At 37.1% G+C, this 16,809-nt stretch overlaps 3 protein-coding genes across 5 annotated transcripts; 1 reads left to right on the forward strand and 2 right to left on the reverse strand.

Moving 5' to 3' along the window:
* Positions 1 to 1,634: 1,634 nt before the first annotated feature.
* On the reverse strand, positions 1,635 to 5,117 carry SAG18 (senescence associated gene 18). Its single transcript, XM_048118405.2, has 7 exons — positions 4,334 to 5,117; positions 3,784 to 3,883; positions 3,573 to 3,693; positions 3,353 to 3,474; positions 2,755 to 2,876; positions 2,522 to 2,681; positions 1,635 to 1,909 (listed from the first exon to the last, which is right to left on the reverse strand). Exons 1-7 carry the CDS (start codon positions 4,458 to 4,460, stop codon positions 1,789 to 1,791), a joined length of 873 nt encoding a protein of 290 aa, XP_047974362.1. The 5' UTR covers positions 4,461 to 5,117; the 3' UTR covers positions 1,635 to 1,788.
* Positions 5,118 to 7,635: 2,518 nt separating this feature from the next.
* On the forward strand, positions 7,636 to 14,262 carry LOC125209191 (uncharacterized). 2 transcript variants are annotated; one of them, XM_048108799.2, is made up of 11 exons: positions 7,636 to 7,858; positions 8,653 to 8,866; positions 9,018 to 9,089; positions 9,339 to 9,410; positions 9,544 to 9,641; positions 10,235 to 10,475; positions 11,059 to 11,169; positions 12,236 to 12,542; positions 13,069 to 13,235; positions 13,309 to 13,370; positions 13,871 to 14,262. In XM_048108799.2, exons 1-11 carry the CDS (start codon positions 7,751 to 7,753, stop codon positions 13,973 to 13,975), a joined length of 1,557 nt encoding a protein of 518 aa, XP_047964756.1. In that variant the 5' UTR covers positions 7,636 to 7,750; the 3' UTR covers positions 13,976 to 14,262. The 2 variants fall into 2 exon arrangements, with proteins under 2 accessions (XP_047964756.1, XP_047964757.1); XM_048108800.2 differs by lacking the exon at positions 9,339 to 9,410.
* Positions 14,025 to 16,579, reverse strand: LOC125209192 (protein ABIL2-like). 2 transcript variants are annotated; one of them, XM_048108801.2, is made up of 10 exons: positions 16,433 to 16,579; positions 16,231 to 16,341; positions 16,070 to 16,152; positions 15,847 to 15,997; positions 15,591 to 15,690; positions 15,416 to 15,499; positions 14,949 to 15,009; positions 14,787 to 14,875; positions 14,427 to 14,524; positions 14,025 to 14,354 (listed from the first exon to the last, which is right to left on the reverse strand). In XM_048108801.2, the coding sequence occupies exons 2-10, from the start codon at positions 16,315 to 16,317 to the stop codon at positions 14,172 to 14,174; spliced, it is 936 nt and encodes a 311-aa protein (XP_047964758.1). In that variant the 5' UTR covers positions 16,318 to 16,341; positions 16,433 to 16,579; the 3' UTR covers positions 14,025 to 14,171. The 2 variants fall into 2 exon arrangements, with proteins under 2 accessions (XP_047964758.1, XP_088925308.1); XM_089069182.1 differs by lacking the exon at positions 16,433 to 16,579 and having other exon boundaries at positions 16,231 to 16,423.
* Between the last annotated feature and the right edge of the window lie 230 nt (positions 16,580 to 16,809).

Raw genomic sequence — 16,809 nt, forward strand, 5'->3', positions numbered from 1 at the left:
GTTTCATATCGAATATACGATATATATCAATATTTTCGGTATAGCGAAATATATCGAAAATCAATGCATATCGAATTATCGATAAATACCGTTTATACCGAGTATACCGTGCTCAAGATCAAGATGTTGATAATTTTTGCTAATTGTTGTTAAGTATTTTGTTCGAACTTGACTTGATTATGATATTTTTTGATGTTTTGTTGCGTTGGATTTTGATTATGGAGATATAAACAATGTTATTTCACTGGGTTGAAATTATATTAATTTTGGTTTTATTTTTCAGTTGCAATTACTCCATATTTTTTGGTACACAGGTATTCGAAATGGTATAAAATTTCGGCATATCGTACGAAATTTCGACATACCGTTCAAAACGGTATACCAAAGTTCGGTACGATATCGAAATTTCGACACGGTAACGGTATAGTTTTTTTCCATACCAAAATTTCGGTATACCGAAACTTTCGATACGATAACGATATGAAATTCTTTCATACCGATATTTTTTATATAATAACGATACAAAATTTTCGATACGGTATCGTATCGACCCACCCCTAAGCTGAACAACTCGTCAGTTACAACAACTACTTAGTCGATTTCTTCTCCTTCTTCCCCCTTCGTATAAAGACTATCGCCTTTGTATGTGCATGTTAGAGTGTCCACAATAAGGGAGCCCCGGTCCGTGCATGTTAGAGTGTCCACAATAAGGGAGCCCCTGCGGCGCCGCGGCTCCCTATTGCGGTGGACGGATGGGCCAGGGCAGGGATGGGGTGGAAAGGCCACAACCGAGTAGTCGGTGTGGACGGGGCTGAGGGAGAGGGGGGGCTGACCGCGGCTGGCTATTGCACGGCGCCGCAAGCCGCAGCGCCCCAGAAACTCTGTTTTTTGGCCGCCGGCGGTGGGAGAGGAGTGTCCATGTTAGGACACTCGGGTCAGGACAGAGAGTTACACTTTGCAATGCATATTAGCTAACTGAGTATTTCAAAGTTTAGCGAAGTTCTTTGATTGAGTAGTAAGCTTGAGAGATTGAGATTGTTGTAATCGATTTCTTAATTGTGTTCAGAATAATAATCGTCTCGCCTTTGTCCGTGCATGGGACCAAAAAGAATTTCAGTTCAAATGTAAGGGACCAAAATTAGACTTTAGTGTTTTAAATATTTGGTTAACATAAAGATGATCACACAACCCACAATTATATACTACTACTAAGTACTAATCAAAGTCCGCAAAAGATAGTAAATGTGCTCATCGTGATTAAAATAATCATAGCCAATTCCATCTCACTTTGGACAACTAAATTGACAAGAGGGAGAAAAGAAACAAATGACAGTTTTGAATAACAAATCAAGCACATGCACACTGATGCACAGGTGAACCAGACTCTAGATTTATTAATCGGAAGAGAAACAAGCATGTTACCGATTGACTTACGATTCATTGTCAACGCATTAGATTTAGTTTGCAGCTACTTGCATAGAAAGTAAGACCCTTTTTATTTCTCTAGAGAGAAACTACCTGCTGATGCAATTGGCCTTTCAAGCTTTCTTATCAATAGAATATAGCGTTGATGCAATGAAGTTACAGGTGAACAGCAAGAATATTAGCCCAAGATAAGTTTCTGCATGGAAAGATAGTATTCGAAGTACCTTTATTTCACTTTTTAAAGAAAAATTACAGCGTTTATATATTTACGTAATTCAAGTCAAAGATGAGTTAGCATTCTTTAGGAAGTGCAACGCCCAGCTCAAAGTTTACGAAAAGTCATAAAAAGTGTTGAGTTATTGCTTATCTCGTTCCTCCCTCATCCCCTGGTGCGACAGAGTATTCGCATGAGATAGTCTCCACATTGGCATTGTTCAACTTAACCTTTGTCCATGATACTTTCCACATCTGAAGTAAGCTGACCCTGAACACAAGGTAATAAGCAACTCGTCAATTAACTGATTTATAACTGGAAAATCTCTAAACTGCAGCAACAGATAATGAAATAGGCGTTTTTCGAATATGGGATCAAGTAGAAAACCAACTCAATTATTAGTCACTTTTGTTGCCAATTTCTTTGTATGCAAACTTCTGGCTCATATAGTCGAATATGGGATCAAGTAGAAAACCAACTTAATTATTAGTCACTTTTGTTGCCAATTTCTTTGTATGCAAACTTCTGGCTCATATAGTTAAAGATTGCAATCACTCTTGACACATATGTCAATAATCTACATTCCATATATTACTCAATAACAGCTCATTTAGAAACGATCATGTGATCGCAAGCCTAAAAAACATTCACAACTAAGCTTAAAGCCAATCTCCTAAATAGACCAAACAAGCAACTTATGTTTTCAGTTTGCATATAAACTACATTTGCATGTTTTATAGCCTATAGGAGGATTTTTGTCTTTGTTGTATTGGAAGGAAGCACACTTGCATGGGATTTTGCATAAATTCCTCGGAAGTCAGTTAATGCACTCATCTCATGCTACGGTTGAATAAGAACATCTGTAAAATAAAATGATAGTACCTTTCTTCAGCAACCTCCCTCTTTGCAAGCATAAGAGTCAAGAATACAGGGACAAGAGCAGCACATAAATGCTTAAGTGTGTGCCCACTCATAATGTGGAAGGTAACATTATAAATAGGTACATCAGCTGCCTCCTCAATTTTGGCTAAGATATAGAACCCTGCAAAGATGATGAAACTATTTTGAGAATGTGAAAACTCATTGAAGGGGGCTGCAGGATTTCAAATACAGACCTGCTGCCCATAACCAATATGTGGAATGTGTGTACATGGGAGGTAGTAGTATAGCCATTACTGGGATAGCAATGCATGGAACAAACTGGATCACAGCATATGGACGGAGGTCGTCGAAGAACCTGTAAGAAAAAGGACAGCAAATAGCTCTTATGCAGATGAAGGAAGCTAACAATCTAAAGCTCAAGTACAATGTCAGTAATTATATGCCTACCAACCACCACAGCCACATCCCACTTGTCAAATTTCGTGATCATATAAAATATGAGCAAAAGATTTGGAAGTCGGACATGTACAGACAATATAAAAGCAAGTTCACTGCTTAATCCATAATCAGCCCATACCTTCTAAGTGAAACTTGTACTAATAGTTTATGCAAGTAAAAATGTATGCAAGCAAAAGATTTGGAAGTAGGACATGTACATACAATATAAAAGCAAGTTCACTGCTTAATCCATAATCAGCCCATACCTTCTAAGTGAAACTTGTACTAATAGTTTATGCCAACAAAAATGTATGCAAGTAAAAATAGCATAGGATCACATGTCATTAACAACCAAGGTACCATCTCATGCTATACAAGTAAGCTTAAGCTTACCTCCAATATAAAATGCTGACTACACCCGCCAAGGTTAGAGGTATAATAGAAAAGGTTCCCTTACGTGCATCCACTCTCTCAATGATGAATATAGCAATGATAGATGTAAACGCCACAGTCATCTACATTACCACATTGCAAGGGTCATTCTTAAGATCTGTTACAAATTAAAACAGGTACTTGAACAGAATTAGACATAATATATTTAAAGAAAGCTTACTGGTAAGCGATCCCACACAAGGCGGGCATCATTAGGTTCCAGGTGATAGTAAGAAGAACCAAAACCAACAGCCGCCACACCTGCGAAGAAGAATGTCCAGCCAAAAAGCTCACCTGGCAAGCTTTTAGATCATAAATAATCATTAGCAGTTAGAAAGTGACCGTCAAAAAGCAACTCCAGAGTCATGATAAAAAAACATGTATATATGCACCTTAGCTTAAAGTAGTTCCCGTAATAGCAAAGTACAAGGCCAACTACGCCAACTACGAGGAAGGGGAAGTTTGATATCACGTTCAAGAAATTAGGAATTCCTGAAAAAGATGAAATGACAAACCAAAAAATTGTTATAGCAGATACGGAGGTAAATTCTTTATATTCTTTTAGGATAAAGTAAAAACTATGTTGTCATACACTAAAATAATTATAACACTTTGGTACATCACCAGAAACAGTGTGGAAACGAGGCCAAAGACGAACATGTGATTTAATTTTCAATTGAGTACAAGGCTACGCAAATTCATAAAAAAAGAATACAGTTTTATATACGAAGAATCAGGTTAAGTGAGAAATATATGCAAGTGACAAAAAAATGAATACTGGAAAAGGAACATCATCTGTCAATTCTAGAAACCCCCAAATTTCAGAACGACGGAACTCCCACAATACTACTACTACTACACTCAGAAATGAGATCAATAATCTGAAACAAAATACTATACTAATAAAATTCAAGGTTGAAAAACGAGCAAATAAAAAATCACCTAAGAATTCACGCTGATCGGCGAAATTGTGGTATTCTTGAGATTGCGGAATTGCTGGAGTCACTAACATTAGTACCACGAAACAAAGGATTGCGACACCCCATGCTGTCGCCGTCCGTTTCCTCATTCTCAATGGCGAGGCTGATCAAAGGCAAAATTCCGAGTGATCGCGTGATTTTCTAGTTACTCCTTTTTTGGGGAGTTAAGATTGAGGATTTGTTTCCACTTTATTTTTTTAAGGCAGAGAAGGTCTGCTGGTATCTTCGGCAACCGTCGTCCACGCACTCGTTAGCTCACTGATCGTTTCGGGGTACGAGCTCTTCAATCCCCTAAAGTGAGAGCTTTTGGACGGTAATTTCTCGATCAACTGCAGCGCAGCGGCGCGACTCTTTCCGGCGGCGGAGGGTGGCTGTTAAATCGACGAGCACGGAAGCAGGTGCAGAGCTTCGGCTCAGTCCCGTTTCCTTCTCCAAAGGCACAACAGCGTGAACCGATCGATCAAACAATAATCATATGCTATTCTATGCACCGTAGCTTTCGGGTGAAAATAATTGATGTATGCAGATGAAATCAGGGAGTTTTGCAGAAATATGAGAGGAATATCTTGAGTGAGATAGATCCGAGTGCTGAAATCGATATTAGCAGCAGATCAAGAGAAATCGAGGCTCTGTGTTTGATCGTAGATTGTGTAAAGAATTGAAAACAGAAATCAGCAAATGGAGAGCTAGGGTTCTAGAGGCTTTTGCTCAACAATTAATCCCAAATTTATAAAGAGCGTCTTCAGCCATTTTAGTCCCGTCGTTTAAACTCAAATCTAAAAAAAATAGTGTCTATATTATACTTTTCTTAATTTATAAAATTTGAAAAAAAAATTGATTTTGATTTAGTATTTTCACTCAAAAATCGAAAACGAAATTAATTTTAGAGTACTATTGAAGCTAATTACTATTTCATTTAGATTTTAGTATACTATTAGAGATGATCTTTAAGTTATTTTTATTTATTTTTCAGTAACCTATCTTGATTTACCCTAAAATCACTATTTTATATAATATTTACACTAAAATAGATTTAAATTTAATATAAATAGTTGAAAATGCTCTAAATTTATATTCTAAAAGATACATGCATATTTTACTTGTATGGAATACTCAAGTGGAGTACTAGTATTACTCATCCATTAAGAGTATCCCCATCCGTGCTCTTAGCTAAGAGTACGGAGGTGGACCCGGACCCACTTTTACTCCTTGTCCTTAGCTAAGAGCACAACATCCACATCTGTGCTCTTAGCTAAGGACAAGTTCAAGAGTCCCACCATTCTATTATTCAATTTAAATACTTCAATTATTAAAAACATTTCTACATTATAAAAATACATTAAAAAATAAAAATTACATAATTAAAATCCTAAAAAATAAAAATTACATAATTAAAATACTTAAAAATAAAAATAAATAATTAAAATCCTAGAAAATAAAAAATACATAATTAAAATCCTACAAATTAAAAATTACACACGTGGAAGACTAGTCCTCTATCCCCAATTGCCTCTTGAGCCCCCGGATCATTTGCTCATGTGTTGCAAGTTGATCCGGAGTCATCCGAGATGTATCGTTCATATAGAGTTGACTCAAGATGGCCCACAACGTGTTGTTCGGGGGTGGAGGAGGCACAAAGGGAGCGGGGGCGGCGGGGGCGGGGGCCGGGGTGGGGGCGGATGGAGTCGAGACGCGACGGCGGGGGCGGTTGGCCGCCGCCTTCTTCCTTCCTTGCGGGCGGGAACCGCTCGGGCCAGCGTCGGGGCTACCCAAGTTAGCTCCGGCAAGCTGGGTAGCCATATCATCGGAGACGCCGTCGGATAGGGCAACCGACCTGGACCGTTTGCTGGAGGAGCTGGAGGAGAATGCTGCTATGCCGCTCCTATACTTCGGATGTTGGCGCCCCTCCTGCCAACAATCGAGGTACTTGAACGGTTTGAACTCCTCCCGTTGGTATGCCGCCAAGGCGGCAGTGACGATGTCGAGCTCGTTCGTGCCGCTCCCCGCCGACCGCTCTTCCTGGAGGTAAATCCCCTGGAACTTCCCGATTGCTTCGTTGCATCTGTAGATGCAATTGCGAACCATACTATCATTGCGATAGATGGTTCCCGCCGGCCGGGTTTCATTGTAGAGGCGAGTGATGCGCCACCAATACGTATCCGCGGTTTGGTTCGTGTCGACGTCCGGATCTTCGGAGACTGCCAAGTAGGCTTTGAACATCGCCATCATCTCTCCCGGAGTGTACGGGGTGCGGGTGCCACGAACAGGAGGAGTAGGAACAGAAGTAGGAGTAGGAGCAGAGCTGTTGCTCCCTCCCGATCCGGGTTCGGGTGCCCACCCGAACCCGGGGGCGTTTAGGTCGTGCAACGGGTAAAGACGGTAGCCACCCGGAGCTTGCGAACCTTGGGTTTGAGGAGGGGCCGTAAATTGGGTTTCCGGACTATATCCGGCCTCGGAGTCGAACCAATCGTGGTTCCAACCGCGATTGCCGGAAGGGTGATCGCCGGAGCCGGACATTGTGTAGTGTGGTGAGAATTTAGATGAGATGAGTATGAGGAAAAAAGATGAGAGAATGTAGATGATGATAGAATAGATAATAGATGAGAATGTGATTTTTTTTGTGTTGGAGTTGGGGTATTTATAGATGAAAATGTGAATTTTGGGGAAAAAAATTGAAAAATAAATTAAAAGTGGGTAGAAAACGGATATATTTTTTTGGGAAGTGGGAAAATAATTTTTTTTATTTAAAAACATTTTTTAAAATAAATTTTGATTTTTTTTTTAAAAAAAAAAAAAAAACGAAATTGCCAACGGCTATGCCGTTGGCCAATCAGAAGCTGCCACGTAATTGTGCTCAGCGGCACGGACGGACGACCTCCAGCGGCGGACGGACGAGCTTTGTCCAGCGGCACGGACGGACGGACGCGGTTTTCCCTACCGCTGCGGATGCTCTAATGTGATTAATGGATTTTAAGGATTTTAATACTAGAGAATGTTACTGAATAAAAAATGTAAAGTTGAGATTATTTGAGTTTTCAAAGCCATATAAATTTTTTTGTTACAGTACTACTTGTATATCTTTTGCTTGTTATATAGTATATTTTAAAACTTTATTTCTATATTAAAGCATACACTGACACAAATCCTCTAATTTGTGGGTAATATAAAAAATTGAATGGCACATTTTTTTTGTTTCGAAAAGTTGATAAAATACTGAAATTGTTATATGGAGTATTTCAGTTCCCGCCACGCCAAACACCGCATTTTCCATACGCCTCTTTCTATTGCGAATACGTTCCCTATCTTAAATTCTTAAGAGAATTGAGCTAAGTTTCCGGTAATCGATCCGCACAAGCACAAAATCAGTCTCTGCCTCGCAATGGAGGAGGAAGCTCAGCGGTGGAGCGTAACGTACACGAATCACGTTAAGCAGAAGCGGAAAGTCTATCACGACGGCTTTCTACTTGTTCAATCATCTCGAAATAAGGTTTCTCCTCATCTCCAAAGGAATCATACAACATTCATCTATTTTATGCATATCATTGTTATGCCAATTGGATTTAGGGTGAGTGTTTGCTGATCTCATATTATGGTGCACAGTTCTATTTAAGTATTATCTCTGATTGCATTTTTCCATAGTTACTCCCCTCTCTTGCTCCATCGCCTGTGGTATTATATTTGTGAAAGAAGGCAGTGTTGTAAATAGAGGAAAATTTAAATGCGACCTTCTAATTCGTAATTCCAGGTTAGGTTGGTTACCTTTGCTGATAATCTTATTGAGTTAATTGCTAATACCTATTGCGATAGTCTGATCAGCTTACAATTTCTGTAACACAAATCATACAGTTTTTCAAAACACGCCTGTTATATTGTAATTCTATCAGAAAAATTTTCAGCCATTCAACTTTTCTACCTTCTGTTTTTTTTTTAGTTAAATTTGAATTGTTAATAGCATTGCAGACTCGGTACCAGCCACTTGTAAGCGAAGTGATATTAAGTTGTTTATATCATAGTATTAACTATCCAAAGACAATGAGAGCCAGATATCCTCCAGATGTAATATTTTCAACTAGGTTTTGTTATTGAGCTGGTTAGCTAAATGTCTTTTCCAGATGAGATGTCATATGTTTTGTGAAGACATTTTATCAATTCAGAATCTCAGTTCCAGATGTTTTTAATGTTTTGTTTCAGTGATGATATGCATTAGTGTCATCGCTCTTTGGTTCAAATAAGAAATGCTATGTATAATAAATAGTATTAATTTTATGCCTTCATGATCAGTTCATGCTGTATGATGAATGGGACAAGCTCTTGGAGACTAGGTTTGTGAAGAAAGATGATCTCATCACATCTGGTGAAACTATCACATTTGGTTCTTACCTTGTTGACCTTGGTGAGCTATGTCAAGGCCATCGACCTACATCTATTTTGAAATCTCAAGATCAGGGTGGGAAATTTGCAGAAACATCCAGTTCATGTTACTACGACTCCCAAAGTAATATATAGACTTCATTACCTTAATCTTTTGGTTAATCTTCTTTTATTTTACTGTTTGTTTTCCATGAAATTGTCAAGATTGGAGTAAATTTGTATTTTGTGCATTGCCGCATGACAAATAACTGTGGACTTTTTTGCTTCTGGAAAAGATAGGAAGCCTATGGTTGGGAAAAGAAAAGGACGAGTCATTAACATAAGCCCATCACAGAAAATGATCAGAGGTTAGTTTAAAAATATTCATAATTTCATCTCTAATTTATGTCCTGAAATTTATCCACATATTTTTCGTATTGGATGTATTAAGTTAAAAAACAGCACATCTTGGTGGTTGTGGAAGAAGGTGGCAGCTAAGATTTGTATAATGCCTCTGATGAATAAATGTTGTCCATAGAGTGCATTGTTGCTGATAATTGATTCCATCCCGGTCTTTCTTAATTATTAACTGGACTTTCAACTGGTGCTTATTTTAGATTTCAAGAAAAGTGAAGTGAATAAGTTAGATTCCTCACCAAATTGTATGGATATGACACTCAGCACAAAAGGTAGATTTCTAGCTCACAATGCACTAGTAATGAAATGTCCATTTATTCTTTTGGATTTATCTAGTTATTCTTTTAATTCTTAAAGAAGTCCTTGAAATTAAAAAAAGATAAACAGTTTATTTCTTCTGTAAAGAATGGCAGGTCTTATACACGTCACAAATAACACAAAAGGCAAAGAAATATCATGATGGCTTTCTACAGCTTATAATTCGTGGATCACAAGGAAGACAGGTATCAACTAATATAACTAGCTAGTTTTCTTTTCTTTTTGTACATAACCTTATCTGTGATCATGCACATGCTTTTCTGAACGGTAAATTGCATCACATAAAATGGTAATCAATACACTTATATTATGCGAATGTTTTATGATTCCTTTCAACTTTTTTCTGTCTTCTCTTGTTTCCTCTTACCTACCAGTGTTTAATCTTTTGAAAAGTAAGTTCTTCACGTGCTTTGTGTTACAAAGGAAGATAAAGAATATTTATTTAGTTGACTTCTTACTATCACTCTATGTTTTAATAAGACTATATCCTTCATAAATGAACTCTGTCAAGTTTATACGGTTATCCATTCCATGTCATTGTATTCTCTACTGCATCACAAGAAATCAAAAGATATTTCGTTAGTATATGCTGCTCATGGAGACTGTTATCTGGTGTCCAGGATAATAAGAAGTTGCCATTGAGTTGAGATTTTATCTTATTGAAATATAACTCAGTTGCATTTCCTATCCTGTGTAGTTTGTTTTTATCAAGTGTAGTTTGTTTTTAACAACTCCTATAAAAACCACCCTAATTTGACTCTTAATTAATTTACTTCAGGTTAAGCTGTACGATACAAACAGGAGACACTTAGATGGAAAGTTTCTGAAAAAGGATGAAAAAATTTGCTCTGGTGAATCACTTGTTTTGGATGGTCATTTAGTGGATATTGGAGAGCAGGAAGAAGATCATAAGCATCCAACTGACTTAAACATTCAAGGAAAAAGCTGTGACATAGCTGGAAAAAGTGATTTCGTTGATTTCCATACCAAAATCCCGACTATTAAAAATTTTCCTGCTGGTATTTACCCTCTTTCCATGTTATAAACCTGCTTTTGGGTAAACTGTAAAGTAGAATGTTGTATCACTTCTGGTTGAATCTTCATGGTGTCTTATTACTTAGTTGTTCGCATTAGAGCTTGGCTCATTTAAATTTAGTAAACTCCCCACACTGCATGTCAAAACTAGATACTTTAGCACAGGATGAACAAATAGAACCAGTCACTGGAGATGTCATTTTCAACTGTAGCTTATTAATGGGAAACTACGCTTGGCATTAGCTGAATACACCATATATCACATTGGTCATTTAGTTAGATATCTTTTCTCTTAAGAAGTTAAATGGGTCTATCGTGCAAATCTCAACAGTGTTCTAAAATTTTCTTATCATTTACTGCAGCAATCTGAATCATCATCTTTCATTCGGATTTTGTGCAAGCACTTCAACTGCATTTTAAAGCTGAAATAACACTTAGCTAGCAGTCCTTGCATCTCCCTCATCCTGTATAATCACTTGGAAATTTGCTGTCTTCAATCTTCATTCTTCAAATCTAATCAGATTTCTTATAGCTTTTCTCACAACCCATATTTTCTTGGGTATCAAGGAAAAACACCAGGTGGCACCTCTCAAGGCACACTTACTAAATTAAGTGATCCAAGCTACAAGTCTGAAAACATCAAATTATATGTGGGAGATGCAGAGCCTAAACGTTCTGGTAAGAGGTCTCTTGATATGAAAACGCAACCATAGGATCTCATACTCTTTTCTGAAAGTGTACTTTCAATCTGAAGATACTTTTTAGTTGTTTTTGCGTATTAGCTTACTTGTGTTCAGTCCAGTATTTGAGAAAAATAATGAGCTTTTAGTCTGCCTTTTAGTTTCATATACATCTGATTACTGGTACCAGAAGGCAGATGCTAAAGGTGCTCCGAGAGACTTAGAAATTTGCTTTTAGTAATTAATCTTAAGCCAATTGCAAAATAATGTCTTGTCCTCTCATGATACAAACGTTGTTCAGCGATAAGGATTTCTGGTTTGATAATGTTACTGTTTGTGTAATTAATTTCTCATGAACCTTTCTTAGATAATAGAGACTTGATTCATAAAAATTCAAACTAAGCTCTGTTTTATAACTCTGCAGGCCACCATTTTAGAGGCTTCTATTTATCTTGAAATGATGATTTACATACTATGTTTTATATTTCTCCCTGATTGAGATTGTTTTTCTTTCATTTGAGGGCAATGCCACTCGAACGAAATCCATAGTTTGTTACCTTCAGTATACCAATAACAATGCTTTTTTCATGCATTTCCAGCAGTGCAGTTTTTCGGGAAGACACATTTACTTTTAACAATTAAGTTCCATTATGCATTAGATAAGTTCTTAAGCAATCCGTTCGGACTTCGGAGTCACTGAGATAATAAGATTGGTGCCAAGGATTTTTTTGAGCGCCGTGTAATAAATTAAATATGACCTAATCATGCTCCCATTTGCTGTTAAAATAGTGCACTTGGAATCCAGAGCTCATCTACCTTCATGATGAACCATTCATTGTAGCTTCTGGTTACAGAAAATACGTCTAATCTCTCTGTCAAGTCATGGATATTGGTTTCTTATCTTGTTTTCTTTTCCGCCAACAGACATGAAATTGTAAAAATCACTCATTAGTCTTCATATCAGATTTATAACAAAAAAAATAGGATTTTTCTAATTCCATTTTACAACATTTTTTCTGCTGTCCTATAGTTGAAGACTGAAAAGTATTTTAATTCTATGACAGTCTGCGATATATTGTCCATTCTCAGACAACCAAGTGAGGGGAAGGTTGTCTCTGTGAATAAGCCTTTTACCGAGGAATGTGCTGTGTCACATCCTTCAGAGTTTCTGTCTGGTACCAATAATCATATAAAAGAGGAAGAATGTAGTGGAACTGCAAGACAGGAATTGAGACAAAAAGGGTCAGAGCATGATATCATGATTAAGGTTATAAAATCTGAACCTACTGAAGTCAAGATAAAAACTGAAAAGAGTGAAATTCCTGAAAATGGAAGAGTACCTCCAGCTAGACCTTCTAGCTTTCATCTCAGGTATAAATTTTGCATTCATGCTGTTGTATTTGTATATCAGGTAAAAAGAGGAATTGTCTTAATCATGGCACATTTTGGTTTGGTTGAACAAGATGCCTCTGGTTTCTGTAGCATCTGCAACTGGAGCACAACTACTCTAGGAACTGATACTAGTTATAAGATGTTTATGTAGACAATTCTCATCAATGAAAGAGTCAAGAGTGGCACTTTAGTTTCTGTTATTGAGAGATTACACTAGTTCCTTACTAAAAGTAAATTGACTTTCTTCTCGAAACTAAGTAATTCATGTAGCTTTATCTAAGGTGAAGAGTTCTGATATCAAAATTAGCATTGATATAAACATGAAAGAATTCTGGCGATGCTTCCTGTCTGTTATATCCAAGCTATACTGAATCTTATGGCTGAAAACACCCAAGATTCTTTTGCTCAGATGATGCAAACTTGTTTCCTCTTGACTGTGGCATACCTGTCTTGTAGTATTTAATTAACCGAGTTACACTTTGCTAAAGAATCTTTTTTATTACAGACAACAAACAGGGAACTTTGTATCTCCTGTCTATGATGCACGTTCTTCATCTATGAAGTCTCATGAAGAAGCCGCTGCTGCAATGAATGCTGATAGCCAAAAGGAAGTCATAGGTCTCACCAGAACATACAATAATGAAGAGCAAGAAAACATATTCCCATGTGAAGGTGAGTTACTGCAATACATGCCCCATCACCGGACAAATTATTGATGATGGTTTATTGCATTTTCATCTTGCAGAGGTTGTAGTTGGATCAAATGCTGCACTAAAAAATGGTTTGAGCTGCAGGAAATCAGCTGAGGTGAAATTCTGAAACATCTTGATTTAAAATTTAATTGACTAATACTTCAATGCTTTGGTAGTTAAACTGCTAACCTGCTAGTTAATTTTATGAGATGACTAGCTTAATTAACTTGAACATGCAGTCCTTTGTATCCTTTATGCATAGAGCTACTGAAGGTTTTTTGAATATGCGTTCACTTAATCCTTTAGCAAAGTAGCTAGAAGCCAATTACAGTAAAAGAACGATCAAATATTTTAAATTTGGAAATAGGAAGGTTTATCACCTCTGGATAACTATTGATAAAGCATAGACTAGTCTAATTCTCGGTTACTATTCTTTTTTCGTGGAAATACACAAATTACCAACTCACAGTAATAATATTCTGGATGAGCACAAACCAATAAGTCTCTATTGGTGCACTGATTTTAGTGAAATTTCAGTTGTCATCTAGCACAGAAAAGGCATCCTCATATTTGAAAATATAGTGAATAAAGATGTTTCTTTTTGCCTAGCTGCAGAAACACAAGAAGGGAAGCAGTTCTAGATGGAACAATGATCTCAAAGAGGCAAGTCTCAAGACAAAGGATATGGATGAGATCCCGAGTTTTGATCTTGGATTTTGAGAGGAACCTTGACAGAATATTGTGTGCCACAGAGCTTGAGACCTTATCATCATAAAGCTCCTATATACTGATTGTAACTGTGAAAATAAGAGCTCAACTTCCGATGTCGTAAGAACCCTTTATTACAACCATATCTTTGAATTGATATAGCTGGCTGCCTTGATAATAAATTTATAGCAGCCAAAAGAGAGTCTATCTATCTATACATTGTTTGGAGCTTATGATTCTCCTTTGTTGACCGATGAGCACTAAGCAAAGCTCTGAACAGATTCTTACTTCTTTTGGTATACGACTCTATCATCTGTCCTTCCCTCTTCGTGTCACCTATTCTGCTCACTGACATAGCTCTTCGTGGCTCTGTTGGTCTCTGCCATTGCATCTACCAAATGTCTCCTACATTACTAACTTGAAACCATAATGTTGTAATTCAAACAATTGATTCTTGGCTTACCTGTTGATTACTGTACAAAGGGGTAGGCGAGACTGATCTCTTAGCAGCAGATCCAGACCTCTTGAGAGGAAAACTAAGTGGTGAAACTGAACGCTTCCCTGATTTACATGAAAACATTAACCTCATAAGAGCCGCCTCCATTTTAAAAACGCTTATGTTATGCATTTCAATTAAACCCTCAACTTCCTGCACGGTTATCTACCAAAATATTCATATAGAATACTAACATACATCAACCAAATGATTTGGACACAAAATGAAATCTTGAATCAACACAAGAAAGAGCAGAAGTAGTGGAGATGCAAATATGCAAAAGCAGTCGAGCCAATTTACAGAATTGTTCAGATTTTACTCACTAACCAGTTTCTTTCTTAGACATGGCTCGCGTAAAAGAAAAGTGGGCAGGATTTTGAGACGGTTCGTCTAAAGAAACCATCGGGTGTCCTTTTCTGCACAAGTAAGATTGGCTTGATGAATCTGAGGTGAAAAATGCAATGTGTTCTTCTTTGTGTCAGATTGTACCTTGATAACGGTGGCTGATGCTTTAGTCGAGCTGCTTGAAAAGCTTTAGCAGATGGAGTATCTGGACTACTAACAAGTCAGTTTACTGCTCAGGAACTTGGTGTTCAAACATTCATCCGATGCTTGAAAATCTAAATCTCCTCAGAATGAGCTTTAATATTCTAAATGCAGTCCCTACTACTAATCTTAATACAGTATGTTATTTTATTTTCTGTTATAGACAACAAAAATCCAAATATAATCTGATGCAGACACTGACACACCACATAAGATTAATTCTTATCTTGGACATAAACTACTTTGTCAGAATATGATTTCACAACCTAATACAAATATTATTTACCTGATGTCTTGATTCATTGGAATATGCCACAAATTAATCATCTATTCAAACAAACAATCCATGAAAAAGACAACAAAAATAAGTTAAAAGAGCTGATGCCCAACAAGTTATGAAAATATCCAACCTTGCTTGGTATGATTCATATCATACCGGGGATGCAAGACATGATCTCTATACATCAACTTCGATTTCCCAATTTCGGAAGACTCTGCAACAGAAATAAACTAAAAACCTATAACTGGCATATTTAAGCAAATTCTGAATTCTAAGATAAGTAGAAAACAGAATAACATAGTTGCCTGGAACAATATACTGCTTATGGTGCTTGGGAGCTTCAACCATCAACGAGTGTTGTGATACGCCTCTCAAGTCGACAAATCCTTGAAATGCGCTAAGTTTCTACAACACATCCCACACCCAAAAAAACCAATAAAATCTCTTAAACTGTTGATATATCTTCTGCTATTGATGTTCTCCAAGAGTTAGAGTAGGACCAATTTCTTCCATTCTTACAAGAATGGAATAATCTAATCAAAGTAGTTATAGCAGTTGTACCTGTTGAATGCAAGAAAATCTAATACTTGTGGCAGAGAATTCATCAGCCTTCTCATCCAAGAATTTGTTGAGTTTATCAGCTATGGACCCCAAATGGTCGACCGTGCTCACCACAGCTTTCGTCACATAATCTTTCGACGATTCCATCACACTGCACACACATCATCATTCTCAACATACATACAAATTCAATAAAATGTTTGCAAACCAGAGAATACCATACAGTATTTGGTGATCATCTTTGTCATAAGATGACTCAAAATACTCTGCTGCTGAATACAACTGATTCTTTAAAACTTTGAGATCCTGAAAAATCCCAAAACAAATCAGAATCACTACAAAATAATGGTTCAAGTGGTAGCTTTTTTGGTAGATAGGAAAAACCTTCAAGCTCTCTGCAAACTGCAAACTACGCTGCATGAAGATTTCATCATAGTTGGAGACCTTGTGAGGGGTACTAATTGAACCCATTCTTCTCTGTGTGTGTGAAGGTACCTAAACAAGAACATGTGGGAAAACCATAAGTGGACAAAGTGGAGTAGAGCTTTAATCAACAAACAAGTTATTAAGACATAAATTTTCTTACAAATAAATGAGTGTGCAAGATTGAATAGAAGCAATAAATGATGTGAGAGAAGAGTGGTCTAGTTGGCCGCAAAAAGTTAATATCATCAAATCATATCCATCAAACTAACTTTGAAAAATGAAAAATGGGTTACATGTATTTGGTTGGAGAGTGGAAGAATGATTATAACTGCACAAAGGGATGGAGACTGACAGTGTCATGTAGTGTAGACTACTACAGAGGATGTGGGCTTGCAAGATATGGAAAGCATTAATTTTACTAACATAGGAGTATTAAATAATCAAGTGAAAAGTATAAAAAAAATAATAGCCCAACAAAATATTTAGGATTGATGCATCTGAAATCTCATAATAATTCAGAAGACAGAAATGAATAAT

This window comes from Salvia hispanica, chromosome 3 (genome assembly GCF_029641045.1).
Source record: "Salvia hispanica isolate PSC_SH4W2 chromosome 3, Shi_PSC_v1, whole genome shotgun sequence".
NCBI classification, from domain to species: Eukaryota; Viridiplantae; Streptophyta; class Magnoliopsida; order Lamiales; family Lamiaceae; genus Salvia; species Salvia hispanica.

Excerpts from the sequence above, each read along its gene's own strand:
- SAG18 (XM_048118405.2), bottom strand. The coding sequence starts at position 4,460 with ATGAGGAAACGGACGGCGACAGCATGGGGTGTCGCAATCCTTTGTTTC. Across the intron at positions 3,884-4,333 it reads CGATCAGCGTGAATTCTTAG|GAATTCCTAATTTCTTGAAC; the intron begins GTGATTTTTTAT and ends CATCTTTTTCAG. Across the intron at positions 2,877-3,352 it reads GTCAGCATTTTATATTGGAG|GTTCTTCGACGACCTCCGTC; the intron begins GTAAGCTTAAGC and ends TTTTTCTTACAG.
- LOC125209191 (XM_048108799.2), top strand. The coding sequence starts at position 7,751 with ATGGAGGAGGAAGCTCAGCGGTGGAGCGTAACGTACACGAATCACGTT. Across the intron at positions 9,090-9,338 it reads ATCACAGAAAATGATCAGAG|ATTTCAAGAAAAGTGAAGTG; the intron begins GTTAGTTTAAAA and ends TGCTTATTTTAG. Across the intron at positions 10,476-11,058 it reads TATTAAAAATTTTCCTGCTG|GAAAAACACCAGGTGGCACC; the intron begins GTATTTACCCTC and ends TTGGGTATCAAG.
- LOC125209192 (XM_048108801.2), bottom strand. The coding sequence starts at position 16,317 with ATGGGTTCAATTAGTACCCCTCACAAGGTCTCCAACTATGATGAAATC. Across the intron at positions 14,876-14,948 it reads CATCAGCCACCGTTATCAAG|AAAAGGACACCCGATGGTTT; the intron begins GTACAATCTGAC and ends TTACTTGTGCAG. Across the intron at positions 14,525-14,786 it reads CATGTCTAAGAAAGAAACTG|GGAAGCGTTCAGTTTCACCA; the intron begins GTTAGTGAGTAA and ends CATGTAAATCAG.